This window comes from Ammospiza nelsoni, chromosome 1, assembly GCF_027579445.1.
Source record: "Ammospiza nelsoni isolate bAmmNel1 chromosome 1, bAmmNel1.pri, whole genome shotgun sequence".
Taxonomy (NCBI): domain Eukaryota; kingdom Metazoa; phylum Chordata; class Aves; order Passeriformes; family Passerellidae; genus Ammospiza; species Ammospiza nelsoni.
Window position 1 is genome coordinate 51,006,405 of NC_080633.1, and position 15,872 is coordinate 51,022,276.

The 15,872-nt window shown below is 34.3% G+C and overlaps 1 protein-coding gene across 1 annotated transcript in view; it reads right to left on the minus strand.

Moving 5' to 3' along the window:
• The window catches only part of CNTNAP2 (contactin associated protein 2), a 1,021,743-nt gene that overhangs the window by 536,626 nt on the left and 469,245 nt on the right, over positions 1 to 15,872 (minus strand). Inside the window, exons 5-6 of the mRNA XM_059493942.1 lie at positions 4,970 to 5,173; positions 2,529 to 2,713 (exon numbers count right to left, since the gene is read on the minus strand). Coding sequence (XP_059349925.1) covers positions 2,529 to 2,713; positions 4,970 to 5,173 — 389 coding nt within the window. The remainder of the gene's footprint in view (positions 1 to 2,528; positions 2,714 to 4,969; positions 5,174 to 15,872) is intronic.

Below are 15,872 nucleotides of genomic sequence, written 5' to 3' on the forward strand. Positions count from 1 at the left end.
GGTTTTTGTCTTACAGCTGAACTTCATTATCCTGGCTAATTGATTTCGGGTTATCCATTATCTATAGTGCTAAAAACTTAGAAACCCAAATATTTACAAACTAAAAGTGTTTATCTTCAATGAGTGACATCTCTGTCACTCCATAGAGATGATACAGGTCTCTGCCACATAATGGTCTTTATGGAAATGATTAGAAATGTATAATGTTACATGTTTTCATTATTATTTTGCAGCTCAAATGCCAAGAATAAGGGTCTCATGAGATTAGTCCCTGCAATCAGTGTTAGGTAATTATATCCATTAGATGATGGCGTAAATAGTAATAACAACTTGTTTTCCTGCCTCACAAATGTTCAGAAAAATATCAATTTGTAGTCTAGTGCTAAGATTTGGCAGAATTAAGCTTATAACCATTATTCATTGTCCATTCCATTTTTTATTACCAACAAAAGGAAAACAGAGCTCTAGGCTGACATTTTCAGTTTTAAATGCATGTGAGATATCAGTTTCTGTTCCAAAGAGGAAGCTTCCACTTGGCATGTACAAAGAGCTAAAACAATACAGCTGAAATCTAAAACCTTTATAAACCACACACACCAGCTTTTGGTGTGTACAAATCTTGTGGGGACATCCTCAGATATTGTAAATTGACATGACTTTAGAGAATATACAGCTCTTCATATGGAGAATGGAACTGCAGTAGTTAATTAGTTGTCAAATATTTTATGCATGTGTTTGGATTAAATGAAATATAACAAATAAAAAAGAAAGAATTTTGAAGAAAAGAAGAAAAAGCAAAAAACATATAATGTGACAGTGAGTTAAGAGCAACTTACAAGCCTATTTTTGATCTCAAAAATGCAATCAGAACTAATATTTTTTCCTTCTTTTGTGCTTACCTAACTCTTCTGAAAGAGATTAACCTAGAAACTACTTTGTCTATGAAAAATAGTTTTGATTCTTTTGGCTTTATTCCTTGTTAATCCCATAGACAACACCTTTAAATTTAGTCTGTGGTGTCTGGCTCCAAAATCAGTGAGATAACAGTGAGGAAAGGAAGGAGATTAATTCTCTTGAGTTTATATGAACTACAGACACACATACACACACACACTAGAAGAAGTTCAATTAAACACAAGGAGATCCACGTATATGGAAAATGAAATGTATCTTTGAGAACTGATAGTGAGGTCTCTTTATGCAGAGAGGATGGGAAAGTGAATGCACTGAATTCAGCTCTTAATGGGGATACACTTTTTATATGCAATATGTTTGTTATGTAAATGTTTTATATATGTATGTATGTATACATATATACACACAGGTGCACAAATTGCACAACCGTGGCTTATGGCATTCAGCCTTTTTCTCATTCACTTAAAAGCCTGTAATAAAATCTATTTATATGAGTTTTAAGTAGCTCAGTTCAGATCTTCAGTGCTCAATAATTAATAGGGGTACAGGAAAATTTGCTTGTTATTTTCTGATTAGAGTTACAGTAAATAATGTATCCACAAACATTTTTCAGAATATAATCAGATATTTGACTCAGAAACATTTATAATTACTTTTTTCAAACATTTCGTATATTCTTGGTCAAAAGTAAAAATAAAAAACCCCACAAGTTGGAAAAATTAAAAAACACAGTTGGTAAAAATAAAAAAAACACAAGTTAATTCAAATTTTTTCCATTACATCATTTATATTCACTCTTACATCTTAAAAAATTGTAAGGGTGGAAATTACATATCTGGTGCAGTCAACCAAATTAATTCTCATCAGAAACAGTAAAGAGTGTAAGAAGATATTATACAAAGATTGCAATAACTAATGTGTTGAACTTCATGTACAGTTTAGAGGAGCTCAACAAGTTCATAATAGCTGAAGCTGTAGTGTAATCAAACAATAAATCCACATTTAATTACTACCAGCACTTGTCTGCATTAACCTGATTGATTAAACAAGTTTTCTTACAACTTCCCTAACTCCTCATTGCTTCTTTCACAAATGAAGTTACTGATGCCATATTTGTGAAAATACAAGGAAGTATCTACCTACCTAAGACAGGGCAGATCAATATGTGTATTAATAAAAAGGTTCTAACCTGCTTCCTTTGCTAAAAATAAACACTAACTCCTCAGATTAAGGCTTTCTGATTCAAGAGCAAAATTCACCTGAGTGAAACAACAGATTGCACTATACTTTTTAAAATATACTTCCTGCTTAGAGCAGCTGCTTTTAGAGATTTTTAATATCATGTATGCCTATCTTGCTGAATAACACACATCTCCCACTTTAAAACAAAGGGCTGAGATGATTGTTACACCAGATGGGACTTGGTAGGCTAATTAAGAGAAACATAATTTACAATTAAAAGAGAACCCTGTTGGAAACAAAGTTTCAGGAAATATAAAGGAATAAGTAATCACAACAAATGTATGAAAAATTAAGAAAACAAATTATGTTAGCTTTCGTATTGAACTTTATAAAAGCACTTTGAATGAGAAGAAAGAAGTTTCACTGTCTACCTCATAGTCCAGGTCCAGATAATCAAATTCTCCATTTGTTCTGAAGTGCTGCATGTGTCTGTCGAGGGTGAGATTGATGTTCCTCCCGTGGCGCTCTATGATGATGGAGTGCCAGTGGTGATCATCCAAGAGGCTGCCTGTTGTCACAGATGTGTGGCCAAAAATAGAGCCAAGCTGGTTGCTGCCTGAGGACAGAAACAATAGCATTTCTCACCTCATACAATTAGGCAAACATTCTCCTCTTTCTTTGTCGATGTTTCACCTGAGTCATACCAGATGTGCAATTAACTGGAAGAAGTCAGTGTGCTATGAAGTTGGGATCTGCCCAGTGGAGAGCTGCTGCCACCAATACAAAACAGCAAGCATCTGATCACTGAATTGTCTAAATATATGTATAAATTCATAGCAGCAGTTATTTGTAAATTAACCTGAGAAGCAATACCAATTTCCAGTTGTAAAGATGTTTTCATCAAGGGTTTTCTGCTTTTGCTCCGACTCCACAGAAAAGAAAAGTTGTCACCTCTGGGCCAGATCCTGAGCTGGATTGGAACTGTACTGATTTATGAATGTTGGGGAGGACATGGAGTCTAATGACAGATTTTGGCAAAAACAGCCAAAATCTCACTCTTGAGTTCTATGCTTTGTGGCCTTTACCAGTATCATTATACCAGCAAGCAGAGGGGAAAAGGCTCAGTGCAGACTGTGCTAACAACAGCAAAAACCATCTTCTGTTAATACAGCTTATTTTGCTATGTTATCCTGAAGCAATCTTCTTATTCTGGAAGTCAAACTACTAGCAAGAGTACAGTTTTGCAATTCTCTTCTGTGTTATCCTGGGGGTTTTGCCAGTGTAGCTGTGCTAGTCAGAGATCACATCTCATTGCCATCTGACTGACATAGCTAAGCCAGCAAAGGTTGATAGCATGGATCCCAACCGAAGCAGCAAATGACTAATTCAGCAGTAAGTGTAAAAAATTGCTGCACTGCTCAATAACTCAATGCAATCTTCCTTGTTCTGAATATGTGAGGACTTTAAGCAATTCTGAGGCTGAGAATTTCTCAACCTTAAGAATGCCTGCAACTGAGACATTAAAGTTTGTGTGTGCTGAAAACACATTCTGGCAAATCCCATTTCCATGGCTTAAGACATCAATTCCCTAAAAATGACCACCCTGCCCTTATGCTGAAGGCCAATGGTCCTGTTGGTTAAAAAATAAAATAGAATTGCATGCATGTCATTGAGCCTCAGTTTCTTCAATGCAAACTCAAACACAGTGCAAAGTGAAACCTAAATCCACTTCTGTCTCCCCATCCGTTCCCAGTCCCTGGTGTTTGAAACTAAGTCACTGGATCTCACCAGGCAAGATGAGCATGCTTTTCTACTGTGTCTGATACCAAGACAATACTCTCAGGCAGAGGAATAATAACACCATAAAGCATTACATCTGTTTATTGAGTGTGTGTCACAGGGCCCAGTCCCATTTATCAGCCTAATGATTTAAGAGCATCCTCACCAAACTCATATATGGAAATTATAGTAGCTTATAAAGATAGTTTGTGCTGACGATTATAGAGGAACAGTAAATGAAAGGGTTACTACTGCAATTAAAATTCTTAAAAATAGGTAACTGCTTTAGTTATCTCATCATCTGTTCATGTTGATTGTTAGAAAAAGAACAGTAGAAAATGCTAGTGGAAATAAGTATTATTCAATGGAAATAACAAATGGAACAATTTACTCTTCATGTGTCTATAAAAGAACTAAGGAAAATTGCATGAAATCTTTTTTTAAGGTTCTTTTGTTTGAATGGAAAAATACGTCAAACCAGATAAGCATGGGTCTTTTTCATAATAAATGTACTTTATAAATCCAGTCACTTATGAGCCTGTAGTCCTCTACTGGGAGGACTGGAACTAGAGTAATGTGTACAGGATTTCATCATAAGATTGCCTGATTAAACAATCTATTTATTTTCCTTTCCTAGCCCTCCTTCTCAGATTCTAGGAAAGCTGCTGAACTCCAACTTCATGTGGCCTGTAGCTTAGTAGACTGATATTATTTTTTTTCTTCAAGGTTCCTAAGTGTGACCTTTATTCCTTCAGAAGTGACAACAGTGTCTTCCCTCACACAAAGCTGCAGCTGAGACCAAATATAATTCTGGAAAGCTATTTTTTTTTCTTTTTTGTTTGCAGTAATGACAATATATTGCTGATCTTGCTTTCCTGTATGATCTTCTTTTCAGAGTAGCTCACACAGAGCAAAAGGGACAGGACGGAGCTAAACACATGTGCACACTCCCCCAACATACAGAAGGGAATTAACATTTTCAACAAATTGTTTGATTAAATGATGCAGCTTACCAAATTACTGTGGGAAAGAGACCTAAAATTTCTGTGAGAGAGATAAAAAACTACCAAAAAACTAAACAATCAAAACATACCTAAATTTAAATTTAGAACAAGTTTGGCTTTCTTCAGTTCCAAGGTGATATAATCTCCCTGCTGTCCTTCTCCGTGGAAGATTACACCTTCGCTTTCAGAGGTCTTAAATTTCAGAGAGATGACATCTTTCAGTGTTTTCATTTTCTTGTTCCTGAATCTGTATGGTAACACTACATGGCCATCAAAATTGATAACATCAGCCCCTAAAGGAAAAAAAAAAATAAAATCATTGATGAGCAGTTATGCATTTCTATGGCCACTGGAAAAACAGACATGCCATTTGCAGATTGTACCTTAACAGAATAAAAAAATCGTGCAAATGTGAATACACTGTGAATACATTTTCTTTTGTCCACAATTTATTGCCATAAAAAGTAAGAAGCAGGCAGAATATAAATTTAATCCACATAAAGTAAAACTAGAAACAAATCAGATTTGGGAGGAAAAATGCTACAACTGTACTCAATGACTTTCAGTTTCTCTCAAATAGAGTTGATGCCATGTACATTTACCTAATTACAGATCAAAATGAAAGGTAAACGTCTGACTGGTCATTAATAAATCATTTAATAGGTCTTTAAAATTCACTATAGGTATCTGCAAGGACTGTAAACAATAAAACATGAGCCCAGAGTAACTGCCTGGTAGTTTTAGACTTTATATAAAAAAGACATAAGCCTTGTATATTTAATGAAATGGCAAGTAAGTTATGACCTCAACTAATTTTGAAAAGAAAAAAAAACCTCTGTCATTTGAAGCAATTTTTTTCATGTTTGGTTTTGTTCAAAATATGTGGAAACTGAGGGATGCAAACATTTAAGGTCAATCCAATATTCATATATATATATATATATATATATTGCAAAATAACACTTCAAAATTTTATTTTGTCTTATTTTCATGATGCAATCTCTACTTTAAAGAATGGACACAAATTTTCCACAATTTTCTGCATGCTAGATCCCAGTAAAAATAGCTGCAGAACTGGACTCCATTGAACAGATGCATTTATGCTGAATATTGAATCTCGTCACTTAAGGGAAGTTCTGTAAAAGATTTCAAACAGATATTTATCTCTAAAAATTTACACATATTTAAAAAATCCCCTTTGTAAGTTGATAATAGTCCAACCACCAGTGTCTTAGCAACTATTTGTACGAACATTTCATCCTCACTGTTGACAACTAACAATTTGAATAGTTGTTAAGTAAAATTCTTCCTGTTTTTCAAAAGCATTTATACTCCTGATTGACAGACCATATTCATTCATGCTCTGAATGTAAAGAGGGGTGGCATTTTATCACCGATTCTTCAACCACATCGGATTTTTTGCCTTCTTCTGTGGTCTGATCTTCAGTGACTCCTTGTAACTTTTTAAAACTACTAACTTGTTTTTGTTATTATTATGGGAATTAATTTAAAACTTCCACCCTCTCTCAAAAACACAGAGACAAACACATTTCTGTTGTGTAATTAACACAGAAGCCTTTTTCAAAACTCCATTAAAACACTATGCCTAACTGCATATATTTCAATTTGAATTTACATGGCCAAGTCTTCCTAAATCTGCAAAGACTTCTGAAGAATTCATAAATTGTGATCCCCTTATTGTTTATGCCAACTAAATTGTGAAGAATTTTATTCGGTACATAAAATACGAGCCTTAGAAATGAATGTGATATCCCATAATTGTCACCATACATCTCATTTTTGTCAGAATTCAGCAATATATATTAGAAATATGACTTTTCTTTATAAAACACCTCTTAAATCGCAAATTTCAATAATAAATATGCATTAAGCTTCAAGTACAACTAGAATTCTCAGCCTGATCTGGTTCTTCCAAATGACAAATTTCAACCATGGGAGTCAGCTCTAAGTTAAATATAAATATGGTATGTTGTATTTGTTGTGTAATAAATCCATTTAGAAGTTACCAGCATGAAAGACGGCATATTTACTTGGGCATAGATGAAGAAGCATTCAGAAGCAACACATTGAATTTCTGAAGTGGGGTTATCATGGCTCGAGTAAATCCATTACTTCTGGAATTATTACTTTTTTTAAGAAACAAAATAAATTGTTAACAAAACAATGTAACAAAGATTATATTAACCAGGTGGTTTTGTTTGCCTTGCAAGCTGTCAAGAGATCTGAGAAATTAATTCTTGAGATTTTTGTGTGTAGTTTATGGAAAAAAAAACCAAAAGCAACTTTTAGAAAAACATGAAATCTGTTTGTAGAAAAAAAAATGCAGTATGAAAGTCACCCTTTTATCACAAAAATCTTACCTTTATGTAAAGTAAATTTGCTACAGATATCCTGCTCTTTTGAATCTACATACAACTGCCTGGCACAAGTGTTGAATAATATGAAAGAAAATTGATGGATATTACACTTTAAGTAACCTTCATATCAAATATACATCATAAAACGATGATTCCACATGCAATGTCTGAGACTGTCTTTCATAAAATTTCTTAAATTTACTTTCTGATGGTTACAGAAACTTCTGTATGGAGTATATCAGTTTCCCACTAAGGCCAGCAGGTACCACTTTGTAACATCTGAAAAAGTTGGCTTAATAGTCAGGGATCTGACCCATAGCTGGTCAGGACCACACAGTTTTGTGGATTCACAAGATGTCCATGACAAGGCAAGTATCCCTTCTGTTCCTACATCATTGTTACAGTTCCATAGGTGTACTCATTCTTTGAAGAAAATTTATATTACACACTTTAACAAAGCTGAGTAAAAGGGCTATATTTCTTCCAGAATCTGTCCCTGAATTTCCATGTTTTGAAAATAATTCAATCAAAAAAGAAGCTGCAGTAATCTTTGATTAAACAGATTTTTTTTTTAGGCATGGCTGAACTGAGCATGGGTCTGAATGATAATTCAATCACCTGAACATTACACAGCAATTATGTTTAAGAGTTATCATATGTAGACTGTAGTAATGACTTGTGTTCTTTCTATGATGGCACTCAGATATTTAATATCATGATAATTACCATAGTGCAGAATGCTGCTCAGACAGTAAACCATATAATTCCTATAATTGCAATGTAAATATATAATTTTTCTCCTCCTTAGCCACTCATCTATCAGCATTAGTAGGAAAAAGACCTAAACCATCACATGAAGTACGTTTACCTGCAGTCAGTGACTGTTGTCAGAGGCTACTAATGCAACAGGGAAAACCTTCATAAGAAAAGATAAAGTTTAAAAAAGAGAGAGAAAGAGAAGAAAGAAGAAGAAAATGAAGAAAGAAGGGAGAAAGAAAACCTGATAAATTTTTTTAAATTACATGGAAATAGGAAGTACAAATCTGATTACTTGCAATTTGATTTCTGCCCTACTGGATTTCCTATTATATAGTTAGATGGGAAAACAGTGTTAAAACAGTAAAAATATTACACCACTTTCCTTTGGCTTGATAGATGTGTTAGGCCTTATCACAGTAAATGCTTGAGACCACATTAAAGTCCTTTCATTAGTTAATGCATCATCAATTTTCCTCTAAAAATATCACAGAAAGCCTTGCAAAGATTAACAGGATATTGGGTGACAAATGTGACCCTATTCCCAAATCTCCAAGGAAGCTAAATCCCCAGCCACAGGTCTTCCTACCTATGCTTTTGTCCTGTACTTTTGGCTACATGCAGGATTTGGCAAAATTTGACCAGGGCATCAAATCTTTCAATTTATCAACTAATTAGAAAGAAAGAGCCCCCAAATCAGACTCAAGCTTCAGAACTTCTCTATTTACTCCATTTCTTGTGAAAGAAATATAACTATCTTCAATGCCAGCATTTTAAGAATGAAGAAGTGTTCATTCACAAAGACTCATGAGATACTTCTTCACAACTACTTAGCTGCTTTGATCAAGGTACTGCCTGGAGTTACTAAATAATCCCTGCTTTGTGACACAGTAAAATTACAGCGATCAAAACAAAGCAGAACAGCAAAGTGTTTTCCAGAAAAATGTTTACCATACCGTGAACAAAAACCATGGCAATATGTTTCTCCTCCTAAATTATAAATTTAACATGTACGCATATTTTTAAATTGCTACTGATCTCTGAATGATTGACTCTTCAAAGCCTGTACAGAATATATCAGTGAGATTAAAGATATAAAAGTTCTGTACCGCTGACTGACAGCGACCTTCAGTGAAATTTTCCCACTCTGTTATCTCTCATCCATTTTTTCCATCTGTTTAAATTGTCTGTTTAGACTAAATGAGCTTTAGGGAAAAGATGCTCACTTTTAGCATTCTTTTCTTACCCTATCGTTTGAACCCTACATCTGATGTGCCAGTAGTATAGTAATAGATGGTAATAGCCATACACTGAGCATCTACCATCTAAAAATATCAGAGATAGATCAAAACATCTTTGCCCGACCCAAACTATTCCACATCTGTAGATTCATTTGTAGCTATTAGTCACGGGTTCTAAAATATCATTATGGGAAATATAAGCACATAAACTGTGTATTGTTTACGTAGTTTAATGGCAAAAAAAAATATTTCTTCTAACAAATCAAGGGATAAGGCTCAAAATTATACCAAGAATAAAGCCTCATTTTGTTAATATTCACAAAAAAATTACATATACAGAAATTTCTTCAGAAAATCCTAATCTACTTTTTCGGGAGTTCCATATGCTGTCAACATGATAGCGTGCTGAATTTGCCACTGGGGTCTTTGCAGCTTGAGCCTCAACAAGAATTAAGTTCGCTGAGCTCACGTTACAGATGCACTGCTACACATCATTTCACCAAAAAAAAAAAAAAAAAAACCAAAAAAACCCAAAAAAAAAACCCCCCAAAAAAAAGCCATGGCCCAGCACAGCAGTCAAAAGGCCCAGCACAGCAGTCAAAAATTACCTCCTCTTTTATGTTTTCTTACAGAGAGGCAGAGAGCCAAAGGTTCCGTGTTCGAGCACGGCCTTCAGGCACTACAGCCCAGCTGTAAGGACACGGTCAGCTCTGGCCTCAAGTCTGCTGCAGCCAAATTGACACTGCCTCAGCTCCTTTTTTCAAAAGTCAAGGCACCTGCCACAAAGGAGCAAAAGACTAATACAGATACAGATGCACGTTGCATTTACAATAATGTGTACTTATTCATATTCTGGAAGCACATGGTGAAAGAAAATCAATCTTACGCTTCTCTTGCCTGCTTAGTTTCCAATGCACTGAGCCTGAATCCTGTTGTTATCTGTCAAGTGATGTCAATGTTTGAAAGAGAAAAAATACCTTTGCAAGGAGGTGTGAAATTTTTTCCTCTCTTTTCTTTACATTACATACAGTGTACATATGGCAATGCAGTATCAAAGTAGTAAGAGTTTTGTCAAAGTGTATTTTTAACTCAATGCTTGGGTAAATGACACAAACTTTCCTCTCACTTTTTATATGCCTGCCAGAAACTCTCCAAATAAATCTGTGAGGAAATATTTCCTAAAGGTAGTGGGAATTCTTTGCCAAGTTCTGAGTGCTATATCCACTTAAGATATATAAAAAACACTTTTACTTTAATTTTTTTCCTGAATTTCAAAGCACAAACATTTTCCCCTATTTTTATCCTAATATAACATTCCTACTAAAAAAAAATTGTAGTTACTATAGTGGTGGTATTTACAATTAATTTTTCTAACTCCTGTGAAAATGTTTATAAACATGTGGCTTTGTCATAATTTTCTATCTAATAAGAAACAAATGCGACAAGTGAAATGAAAAAGAAGAAGAAGCAAAATTAAAAAGAAAGAAAACCAAAAGAATATAGAATACATTTAAAGATATTAATATAATGACCATGGCTTTCCTGTGTCCCCAAGTGTATGTATATGTATGTCCTCTGCTTTTTTTTTTTTTTAGTAGGAAAATTGGGTTCTTTCTGACAATATTAAACTAAATTTTTATACAAGCTAATTGTTCCTTGAGACAATAATTTTGTGACAAGTGAAGTTCTGTGCAGTTTCAACTAACTTGAATTAGTTACTGTGTTATATACACAGGAGAAAACACTAAAGCATTTGAAAATTTTATGAACTTAGATGAGGCTTCAGAATACACTACAAAATTATTTTCTTAAGCGTGTGTTTAAATAGGATGATATTTCAAGAACTTAATGTAAAGTTAATGATTTTTTTTGGTTGAAGATTTTCAAGAAAATTTTCTTTCATTGGTTCTTCAAATTTCAAAAATATAATTAATTTCAAAAATATAATTAATTTTAAAGGTAAATGGGAACATTTTTATATATGCTACATTTTGACTACATGATGGATAAATGAGAAAATGAACATATTCATAGTATGCATCGCAATTCAGTTTTAAGCTTACGCATTCTAACCACAGTTTGCAAAATAAATCATACTGAACAGTACATAGTAGTCTCCTATAGAGGACGACTACCAGTGCCAGAGAGAACTAAGACTGTAACCCAAGATAATCTTCATCTCAGACAAGAACTATTCTTTCCACAATCTATTCTGCCTTATGACTCCAGAAGGACGATTAAAATGGATGCTAAGAGAAACAGTCTATTTAAAGTAGTCTATTCCTAAGGAAGAAAAGAGATTCAGCATCAATAAAAACACTTATTTGATGGCTGTACATGAGTTTTTACACTTTGAAAAGTTTTCATATGTATACCTTTATATGGTTAATTTACAACTGTGAAAAGTAAAATTCAGGCACCTTTCAACTATGAACTATATGCAACAAAATATTTTCTATGATCTACTATTCCTTAGCTAGGGTACTTTAAAATAAATCTGGTAAAAATAAACGTATAATTCAAATATTCTGAAGAAAGTCTGCTTTTTTGTATCTTATCATCCTGGTTTACAAGCCAGAAGCATTCCTTGCAATAGTAAATATGTTTCATTCTGTTCTTCATTTTGAAACCCACCATTTGACATTGGCTCTCAATGGGAACATTAAAGTATATCATTAAACTCTAAACCTAGGTACAGTACTTAATTTACTTGAAAACAGCTAGCCTCTACTAATGTTTTCACTGTTTATTAAAAAGGTAAATCACAAGAGCTCCAGGTCAATAAAAGAAGACAGCTCTGACTCTCACACAGTAAATGGCCAAAACAGGTCTCAATCCTTATTACACTGGTGAACTTACTCATTACTTAATAAAAGAACTACAGCAAAGAAAACTTCGTACCATGTCTTACAACCTTCACACTCAGTTTACTCAGCGAATAAATTATCTACAAAATGGACAAGACAATCTGTTGAAACATTAAGGAAATGGATGACTAGCTAGAGCTTTGGTTTTAATGTTTACAGCTACATGAAAACAGAAAGACACACAGCTGGCCCACAAAATACTGCTTCAGAAGTTCTCTTTTTGAGCTGATGCCACCCAATTCAATCATCTCCTGGTATACAATCTTTCCATGTCTTTTAATATCTGGATGCTATCCGAACACCCATTACTCAAGACCAAATTCTTCTTTCTCAGTCATGTTCCATATACTTTATTCACAAAATCACTCTCAAACATATATTCTTTACTTCTTCCAACTATGGATCTTGTATTTAAATTGAACTCTCAAAGAGAGCTGCACAGACAATGATTAAGGAGTGTGGAGCATGGACTGTTTCAAGCTCCTGTGCTCAGATAAGTCTGATGCAGTAAAAATCTCATAATTGTCATTCAAACTTCTACAGTTGACTGCAAAAAGCACAGAGTGCAAGACTGAGACAGGCCTGACCATGGAACACACACATTTATCATAGTGAGTAACCTCACTATTGCCTAAGGGCAAAAAATGTGTGTCTCTAAACCCCATTTCTAACAGATGTCTAGTCCTTTAGTGAAACTGTGAGTCTGCTGCTGCTGCTAATTCCATCTTGGTGTACAAATTCATTTTATGGAAACAAAAACGAAGGTGAGTTGTTACCTTTAGCTCATGTATTTCAATTCAAAATTATGAGTTAATAGAGGAAAATTCATTAGCATAAATGATAGCAGAACAACTTTGCATATTTATACAGTTCAGTTTCACTGTTTTATTTCCAAATTAATCAGAGATTAATGTCTTGTGTTTAGCACAACATAGGAAAAGCAGACCACTGGAACTTGATTCTGGTCAAATAATTAAAAATAGGTAATTCAGTCAAAAATTTTTTCCTCTCCTGCCTAATATACAATATATCTGACTAAGATCATGCATAGTGTATTCCTCACTCAATGATGTCTTGCATATTGGGATGTAAGAAAGTGTTTGGATTCCAAACTTGTAAGCCATAAAATCTGAGCCCCAAACTCTGCCACGCACAGATTAAGCGTGAACTTCCGGATGGCTGAATCCAGTGTTTACTATCCTTTGTGTTTATTTTAGTGTGTTCAATTTAAAAGCCCCACTCATACTCAAGATTAGGAGTCAAAGCTTTATTTTCAGATGATCTACATTCATTAGGTTCTGCCTTGGTTCAGTGAAAGTCTAATAATTTAACAAGTAAACAGCCTCCAGTGCTACTGGATTAAGGTGCTACTGTATAAGGGCATACAGTTACCAATATTAAGTGAATGGATGCTGTATTTGAATAAAAATTAACAAAAGTGTAAGGATTGATGGCACTACATCAGCATCACTTGCAACATTGCTTACACTCTGGGAAAGAAAATCCCAGAAGGATTAAATATACAGCAATATGAAATGCTTAACTTGCATTATATCACACATATAAAGCGAGCTACTTCCCTGAGAGGGAAAAACAATTTTTGTTGCAAATATATTCACCATGACAAGTACATCAGGTAAGAACGCCTAGTCACAAAATCATGAAGATTCAAAGGGACCTATAGATTTCACGTAGTACAACCCACATGCTCAGAGTTTATTTGTACATTTAATTCTGCCAGAAGAACTGAGTTTCATTTAATTGGGTTTTCACCTTTTTTCCTTAACTGAACAAGGAAACAGAATATTTGCTTTATTGTCAAGTGTTTTTCCTTGTGTTTCTCAGACTGCACTTAACAAGGTCAGTGATATATTGTGTCTCCCTCCCTACAGCCATATATGATCTATCTATAACTTCTAGCAGGGTTTACAGTTCAAGAGTTTCTGGTGTAGCAGAGCTTAAGACCTCTAAATTCTCCACTTCCCATAACAGTCTCTCCAGCAGGAGTTTGCTCATGGCACCTCAGCTGTGTGACTGGCTGTTCCTCCCCTAGGAATTGTACCATGCATTTCAGGTTTCCTTGCTCAGCCAGTGCCAGCAATTCAGTGTCCTGAACTTTTGATTATTCTCTATCCCTAAAAGCTAAAAAATGCAGCAGGATGAGAGTTTCTTCTCAGGAAGACTATAAGGGACCTGCTTACATACAGTTAACACAGATTAACATGCAGCAGATTCAATACTTACAAACACAAAGTCTGTTACTCTTATAATTGAAATTCTTCATCCATGATGACTGATTTATTTTTTCTGAGCTAAAGGGTTAATTTCATTTAAGTTTTCAAGCTCTAAATTGAATATTGATACTAGAATCTAAGACTTTTGCTTAATTTCTTCAACATTTTCTAGTGTTTATTTCTATATTTACAGGCTCCTGGCAAACTTGTTGCTTAATAGAAGAGTCAGATTAAGTAACGAAAAGAAATTGCATTTTTGGTCAATCAGTTTGAAATGTCTGGAAGGCTCAAAATATCATAAGACTGTATCTCCCAGAAAAGAAATTTTACCAAAATCTGTCAAATTCTATTTTTTTCCAAAAATAAAGGGAGTCTGAGTAAGAGTATACATATAGCTGTTCTTTCAGATGAGAGCATTTTTCTTTTTTGAGGCCATTTATCTGTTATTAGAAACACCCAAAATATGTTTGCAAATTATTTGAAAAAAACATTTTCCTTCAGTCCTCGAGATTTTTTGAGACTGTGTAATTAATGAAATTATTTTTCAACAGTGATTTTCAAAAACCTGTATCTGATTCTTAAAAACAATTCGACTAGCTCTGTACGTTAGTGACAGTCACTACAGCAAATACACAAATTCACACAAGGGATGAAATTTTACAGCCCCTACTTAGGCTACAATTGATTACGTTTAACTAAAAAAGGGAGGATAACACTCAAGATATTTCCAAGTAGGTAGAAAATGCATGCAAGTGTGTACAGGCAACTCACTCCAGCTGCATAAGATGCTGCTATTCAATCATGAAGCAATGAATGCTCCACGTGAGTAAAAGGAGAAGATACTTTCTTAAAACTCAGATGTGGATAAGTAAATTTTATTGCTTAAAACTGCCACATCCCATTTTTTAAAGTGCTCTTTCTTTTGGCTGGAACAGGGCATCCAGAGAAATTTTCCCTACAGATTTGGCTGTGATTAATCTGGTGTTTGAAAGTTATTTTTCACCCTTTATCCAGACAACACTTTTTGGAACAAATAAAATAATTAAAGCACGTAGCAGACGTGGTCTTGGCTTACTACAATGGAATATGACCTAATATGTAATGTGATAGGCACATCTTGGATTATCCACACATGGATTTGCTTTGTAAAGGAAAATTGCTTCTTTTTGGGTTTAACAAATTATTGTGACAGGTATATGGGAGAAAGACTTTATAAATATAGGAGATGACTTTATCATTACAGAAGGATTTTAAGTAAGGTAATCAGTAATGGACACAAAAGCTTTTGTGAACTCTTTCTGTTCAGGTGGCAGCATCCTAAAACAAACAAAAAAAATCAATGCCAATATAAATGCAGATACTGTTGTCAGTATATTTTAAAATATAACTCCTCAGTAGAAGAAATCCATGAAGAGGTTATTAACCTGACAATTCATATTTAGTTTGTGCATGCAAGAGCTTTCAGTGCAGTCAGTGCTGTTCCTCTTGTCCTAACATTTTCCCTAGTGAGAGTATT